Below are 7,878 nucleotides of genomic sequence, written 5' to 3' on the forward strand. Positions count from 1 at the left end.
AAAAGGAAAGCAAGTGCTGGCAAGGATGCGACTCCTTGTACTCTGCTACTGGAACACACAATGGTGCAGTCACTATGGAAAACAGCTGTGCAGGTCCTCCAAAAGCCGAACAGAATTACCTTATGATCCAGTAGTTACACTCCTACCTGAACAACTGAAAACAGAGATTTAAACAGATACAGTACACCATGTTCATTGCAGCATTATGAACAATAGCCAAAAAGGGGGAATCAACCTAAAAGTCCATCAGCAGATGAATGGATAAACAAAATGTGGTATGTACACACAATGAATATTGTTCAGCCATAAAAAGTGATAAAATTCTGACACATGCTTCAATGTGGATGAACCTTGAAAACATTATGCTAAGTGAAACAGGCCAGACACAAAAGGACAAATATTGTATGATTCCACTTACATGAAACATAACAGGCAAGTTCATAGAGACAGAAAGTCAAGTTAGAGGTGAGTGGGGGCTGGATGGAGGCGTGCATGGTAGTCATTGCCCAACAAGTTCCTTACTGGGTGATGGAAAGTGGTGGAAACAGATGTGGTGACGGCTGCACAACGCTGTGAATGTACTTAATGCCACTGAATCGTATACTTTAAAGATGATTAAATGTCACTTTATGTTATGTATATTTTACCACAATGAAAAAAATTTTTTTGTCAATTGATTATAAATTCTGTTCAACTACTGGTAAAAATTCATTTAAGAACCATGAACAAAAGAAAGTGTCCTGACCATAAGAAGACATATTCATCTCAGACAAGCAATCATCCTAGGGGGCAGGTAAAGGCATTCTCACTTCAGTGCACAGAAGAAGAGCACAGCCCTCCCTCTGCATCACAATCATTTAATTCTGTTTGGAAGTCCAGGCCAATGCAATCAGACAAGGGTCGGTCAGAAAAGCCATGTATGTTGGAAAAAAGAACAGATTTACTATTTTAAAAAATATGTTACACATAAAACACCTAAAGAATCAAGCTAAACAAGTAATTACTCAAGTCACCTTTTTTCCTGCTGTACCCTGATGGCCTTTGGCGTAATACCACGTTAAGGACTCATAACACTCAACGCTGTCATTTGGTTGAGGCAGAGCCATCAAGGCCCTTTTACATAAATTTTAGTGGAGATAGACTGAGTAATATGTAAACTCAGCAGGTTAATTTTTATATACTGGTCAATATACTTGTATATTACCTTACGACTGTCTAAGAAGTTATTTCTCCGTTTAAGTCATGTTCTCGATTCATTTATTTAGAGTTATAATATGGGAACACACAATCATTAACATTTTCATCTTATGAAACAGGAAATCTTACCATCCAATTCTCTTTCTTCTTGGTAAGTCTGTTTTTCAGTCTTACTTTGTAAATTCTCTTCTGAAATGGTAGCCTTAAGAACAAAAGTTAAAATAATCACAGATTATACATTTCAGAACTCTAATTACCGTCTTTGATATCTGCTCTGTCATCACAGAAACATCTGACTTTTCACTTCTTCCTGGCATCTGGGAATCTTGGAGTGTGGCAGGGTCCTGAGCACTACTGGGCTCTTCCTCTTAAATCATTCCAAGTAAATCGTGTCAATAACTTTTTATTATGATTCTAGTTTAGATTTATATCTTCACGTGATTCAATCTCTAGACAAACTCAAGCGGCTTTACAAAATTATTTTTATAAGGCCACTTTAATAACTTCTACAGTAAAAACATTGTGACCATATGTTAAATATGTATGGCCATAGTTTCACTTCTCTTCTTCCCAGAATTTTTACACCAAGAATTTCTTAATTAAACACTATTTTAACAAAAGCAATTCTAATAATTTTCTAGGGTTCGTTTAAGGCATATAAAGTTATTTCAAAATGACTATGCTTTCACAAATACCTTAACAAAGAAAACTCATTTTTGTGTATTAACGTGAAATAAAAATTTCCCTGTCTCAGTCAGAAAGTATGTCTTTTAATTTATCATTAAAGCTCTAAGCCACAACTTCTTTGTTGATACAGATTACAATTTTTATTTTAAAATATTCCCTTGATTCCCAAATATCACTTTAAAATCCTAAATGTAACACAGGTTGTATCCAAAGGCAAACGTTTTATTCTGTTTAAGTAAGAAATGCTGATGTTTTGAATGAACACTTACCAACAGCACTGAAGGGGTCTAGCAACACAAAATGAATAGCTTCCAAGTTACTGCACTGTGTCTCACCTTTGAGATGTCAGTCTCCAGTGGCTTTCTTTTAATAACAACAGTGGGGGCGACGAATGGTGCTGTTGGTCTGTCACTCCCTGGAAGTGATGCTCTGGGAGACTGTGAATCTTTCATTTCCTTGCTCGGTAATACTCTTGTAAATGATTTACCACGGGTCTCTGATGAAAGTATATGGAAGAGATCTCCATCAGCTAAAACGTCATCTGAACTCTTCAGAAAATGTGATCCGTCCTGAGACTCGAGGATCTGTGAAAGATCTGAAGTATCAGGGCTAGCTCTTCCCTTCTCTGAGGTTTAGAATTACTAAACGTCTGCATTAGGTTATCTGAAGAACATTTTTTATTTGTAACTGAAGACTCATGTTCACAATCTATAAGAATAGTGAATACACAGTTACAGGTGTTCATTAGTGAATATTAACACAAACATGAAGTGATGCTGGATAGGAAGCCAAGACACCTGCTGGGCTTCCAGACACACACACGGGCTCAGCGTGGCCAGGATGCAGAATGGGAGACCCTGAGTTCACCTCCCCTCACAGGCACACCAAAATCATACCTATTTACAGAGCAACTACTGATGGGAAAAGCAGGAAGATCAACACAAAAGACCCACTAAAGACACAAAGGACGAACCACGACAAGCTAAGCAGGAAGGGCAGAGTCATGGTACAAAGGAGACGTGCACCCCAAGCAGACAGGCCACACAGGGAAGACAGCTATGTGTGCACAGGTTCTCCTGGAGGAGCCAGCGGGCCAAACCCACTTCGGGCTCCCCTGCCCAGGGGTCCTGCACCAAGAGGATGAGCCCTAGAGCATGTGGCTTTGAAGACCAGTGGGACTCACTTTCGGGAGAGTCGGTGGGCTACGGGAAATAGACTCCACTCTAAAAGGAAACACACACAACCTCATGCCCCCAGGACTCAGGGCAGAAGCAGTAACTTGAAAGGAGCCTGGGTCAGACCCACCTGCTGATCTTGGAGAGCCTTGCAGAGGCAGGAGGCATCGGAGCCCCCCATGGGGACACAGACATTGGCGGGCGTTTGAGTGAGCTCATTCCATTACGTGGCACTGGTGGTGCCGGGAGCCACTTTGGAACACGGCCTCTAGCTCACCAGCACTGGGACCCAGCCCTACCCTCCCGTCTGTCAGCACCAGAATTCAGACACCTAGGAACAGGAAGCTCTCCAGGCAGGAGCATACCACCAGCTGCCTTAAGACCCCCTGAGCTCACAGCCACCTTGGGACATGTCCCTGTCCATCACTGAGCAGATACCAGCCCCAGGACCACCACAGCCTACAGCCTGCCGTGGTAGGACCCAGCCCACCCACCAGCAAGCCGACACCAGCCCCAGGCCACCACGGCCCTTCAGCCAGTAACTCTGGGATCCAGCCCAACCTACCAAAATGGGCAAACACTGGCTTTGGGACTCCCAGGTAGATGGGACAGCCACATAATCAATCCAGAGACAAGAGCCCAGAAAGAGGAATATTTCTTAGACATGCTGGAGCAAGAGATTTGCTACAAAAGGCAGACATGGAGCAGTAAGTTGTAAGCAGGTGGCTAGAGCACTCTTTACCTAAAGAAGGAGAAAGAGGTCAGATTCAGTGAAGTCTGGAAAAAATGGCATGAGTATGGCTGGCAGTTCCCAGGCCAACAGCAAAGCCTGAAAGGGGCTGGAGAAAACTGCCGGGATGAGCTGCTCTACAGCTGGCCTTGAAGCAAAAGAAGGGAGGGAAACTATTGGGTTGACACAAAGTTTGGCATGATTTTAAGAGTTACAGATAGAACAAACTGAGACAGAGGGTGGAGCTGCAGCCCTGTCCTCCTCAGCTTCCCCGAGGGTGAGACCTCAAGCCTCCCTATGCTTACTCGGCACTGAGAGTCCTACACAGTGTGCAGAAAGGAGGTGAGCCGCGTGGAGACGTCCAGCCTCGGGAGGTCCTCCCTATAAGGCTGGCTCCCGGCTGGCGTCCGGGAGCTTGCCAGGGTTCCCACCACCCTGAAACTTGCCAGAGTGCCTCCCTGGGCCCAGACTGTACAAACGATGTGGTTTGTGCTGAACACCTGCTTTCCTTCTAGGAGTCTGGTTTTCGGTCTGTCTGACCACCCACCAGTAACAGCCCTGGGTACCGAGTGTCTCAGGAGCTTGCTGCCACAGTGCGCTGCTGGAGGGAGCAAAAGCATCCAGCGTGGCTTCACTGAGACAGGACTCTTACGTGCTGATACCCGATTTTTCCCAGACTTTGCCCCACGTGCCTTCTCCCTTTACTGAGTTTGCTTTGTATCCTCTTCCTGTAACACCATGATGACTGTGTACTGAGTCCTCTGAGTCCTCCTAGCAAATCACTGTACCTAAGGATGCTCTTGGGGATCCCCAAAACAGCTGCCATCAGAAGTGAGATTCACTACAATGGCCCCTGACTCACTACAACAGGGGGAAAAGGAGTCGTGAAAGGCTGGGATGGGATATGACTAACTTTTGACCACCAGGCAGTTGCTCTGTATGAAACAGCAGCTGAGCCGCTGCCTGGTGTGAGAGGTAAAGGTACCTACGGAGTCTGAACAGGGTACATTCAACTCCAGAAGAACTGACTTACTGGATCCCCTGGCTGCTCTTCTGGTGCTGAGTAAAGCGAGGGGAAAAGGTGCAGCCTGGGTGATGTCTCTGGTTTTTTTTCTCCACCAAGTGGGAGGAGAGAGGACCGGAAAATTTCCCAAAAGTGAGCCCTGGATGGGCCAAAGGCAATAAAAATTAGTTTGCGGTTTCTCTCTCCTCTGGGTGGAAAAAGAAAAGTTACACTAGCTCCTAGAGCTGAAACAATGCTTTAAATAAACCGGAGGAAGAAGCGGGCGTGGAGGTGGAGGAGGAGGGACGCCAGCGTTCCCTTCAGCCTGCCCTGCCACTGCCGAGGCACCGACCAGTTCCCTGTCTCACCTGTGATTCCCCTGCAGCGGTAGTGTTAACCCTGTAAATGCTAAGTTCACAGCTAGTATAAATGTGCAACGAGGACAAAAGGGGAATTATTTTCATGGCTTTGTATTTTGTAGCTCCTGTATGTGGATATATGATAAAAATTGACATGGAATGTTCCATGTTTTAAATTTCACAAATGCTAAACAACATCCTGATAAGGGAAAGCTGCAAAGGAAAGTGTTAACAGGACACATCCTCCTGGCACTTACACCAGGGGTGGCTGGTTATTTAGGTTCTTTGAATATTGAAAAGAGGACGAGACTCCATGATTCGTGATTTTTGCCTACTGGAACCTCTGAGAAAGGAGAGGCAACAGGGACAGAAGAGGCAACCCCTAACTGAAGGTATGCTCTTGGGGCTTTAAAAAGCACTTTCAGTTGCTAATAGATGTCTGGTCCTTAGAATACGATGATTCTCCATCCCGACGTGCCCGTTTTTGAGCAAGTCCATTTGGGCTCTAAAACTGACAGAAATGCAGCTTGGGAAAGCCTTGACTGTCAGCTGGAATAAGGCTGTCTGTTTCTAAGCCTCGGGGAGGGGCTTCAAGGTGGAGTAGAAGGACATGGGGCTCAATCCCTGACAAACACATCAAAAATACACCTCCACGTGGAATAGTTCTCACACAACACCCACCAAGCTCTGACGGAAGATCTCGTGCAAGTGGAACTACAATGTAAATCTTTACCAAAAAAAAAAAAAGCAAAAGCAAAAGGACATCAGGGCAGGTCCTGTCCTCTGGGGAGGGAGCAGCAGAGAAGGAAGGGCGCCCTCACACTGGAGCCCCCTCTGCAGCAGGGGGTCAGCAGAACAGAAGGAAAGCTTCAGAGGCCAGAGGCGAGCACAGGCCCGCTTTGGGGCAGGCAAAATGGAGAGGAATCCAGGGCAGAGGGAGTCCATGGGGTCCGTAGCCCGAGGGGCAAGCGGGCTGTGCTGGGATGGAGTGCTGAGTTCGGGCTGCAGAGAATGGAGCCAGGAAGAGACCTGGGGTTGATGGCGCAGAGGCAGCATCGGGGGGAGTGTGTCCAGGAGAGCCCGGGCCCACTGGAGAGACTCCCCAGTTGACTAAGGTGACGCTGCCATAGTGGCCTCCTCCTCTACGAGCCCACAGGGTATTGCTCGGCCATGAAGACCTCATGGTGAATGCATTCTCGCAAACGGGGTGTGCAACACCCCCATGGCAAACTCCTTCTCTGCAAGCCCACAGGGTGTGGCTTGATCCTGAAAGCCCTATTATTAACAAGCTGTGTGTAATGAGGGACAGGCGATGACACCACAGAGGGCACCTCCCAGGGGACATCTCCTCTCCAGGTGGAAGCAGGGTAGCCCAACCAACCATGCACAGCAGTCAAAGTGACCTGGGGTTTCTACTCCAAGAACTGGGGAGCAGACCCAGCCACTAACAGGGATGTGACAACTACAGAGCAAAGAGGAGGCCCCACTCAACATCCAGGGCAGGCTCTGGAAAACTCATCAACAACCACATCCCCAGTTAGTGGGTAGCAGCCAGCACACATGCAGGACAGGCACGGCAACCATCCACACTAAAAGCAGCTCTCACAACAAAAATATCAGATGCACGCAGTCTGCACGTGGGCTTGTCCACATAAAAAGACCACAGTAGGTAACTATTATTCCTAAATCCATAGAGTTAGAGAAAGTAAAATGAAGATGCTGAGGAATCACTCCCAGTTAAAACAAGAGAAACTCCCGAAAGAATGAACCAAGAGATAGACCTCTACAGTCTACCAGAACTTGAGTTCAAAAAGGAGGGGATAAATGCTCTGGAGGACACAGAAGGAGCTATCAACAAAAATGCAGAATATTTGAAAAAGGAAATAGAAACTATAAAGAGGAGAAAATTAAAATCAGAAAACTCAACTGCCAAGATAGAAGCCAATCTAAAAGAAGTCAAAAGCAGAGCAAGTAATGCAGAAGAACAAATAAGTGATTTAGAAAACAGGATAATGGGAAAAACTTAATCAGAAAAGTAGACAGAAAAAAGAAAAAAAGTTGAAAGCAATACAAGAGCCCTAAGGTATAATACACAGTGCGCCAGTCTATGCACAACAGGGGCCCCAGATGGGGAAGAAAGAACAGAGAAAGATCGGAAATGTATTTGAAGAAATTATGGCTGAAAAATTCCTATCCCTAAAGAATGAAACAGGTATCCAAGTGCAGGAAGCACAGAGGGTCCCAAACAAGATGAACACAAACAGAGCTACACCAAGACATATTAGTATTAATACGTCCAAAGTTAAAAATAAAGAAAAGATTCTAAATGTGGCAAGAGAAAAAGAGTTACCAGGAAACCCTCCACAGAAAAACTGCTGGCAAGAAGGCAGCAAGATATATTAAAAGTCCTGAAAGAGAAAAACCTAGTACCTAGAAAAACTATCATCTGGAACAGGAGAGAGAATTTCTCAGACAAGCAAAAACTAAAAAAACGCAGCAATAGTAAACCTACCATAAAAGAAATACTGAAAGGTCTTTTCTAAATAGAAAAGAAGCAGAATCTATAGAAGAGAAAATCACAATTGGAAATGTAGTAACAACAGTGAACAGCAAAAAAAACAAAAAAACAAAAAAACAAAAAAAAAAAACCCCATAAACATCAAGGTGTAAAAGAGGACATAAAAATCATAAAATGTGAGAGAGAAAAGCAAGAAAATGTAATTTTTT

At 44.9% G+C, this 7,878-nt stretch overlaps 1 protein-coding gene across 1 annotated transcript in view; it reads right to left on the minus strand.

Annotated features, from left to right (window-relative positions):
• CCDC7 (coiled-coil domain containing 7) overlaps positions 1–2,712 on the minus strand; it is an 87,084-nt gene extending 84,372 nt beyond the window's left edge. Inside the window, exons 1-2 of the mRNA XM_064479558.1 lie at positions 2,220–2,712; positions 1,327–1,399 (exon numbers count right to left, since the gene is read on the minus strand). Coding sequence (XP_064335628.1) covers positions 1,327–1,399; positions 2,220–2,336 — 190 coding nt within the window. The 5' untranslated portion in view covers positions 2,337–2,712. The remainder of the gene's footprint in view (positions 1–1,326; positions 1,400–2,219) is intronic.
• Between the last annotated feature and the right edge of the window lie 5,166 nt (positions 2,713–7,878).

The sequence above is a fragment of the Camelus dromedarius genome, chromosome 26 (assembly GCF_036321535.1).
Source record: "Camelus dromedarius isolate mCamDro1 chromosome 26, mCamDro1.pat, whole genome shotgun sequence".
In the NCBI taxonomy this organism is placed as follows: Eukaryota; Metazoa; Chordata; class Mammalia; order Artiodactyla; family Camelidae; genus Camelus; species Camelus dromedarius.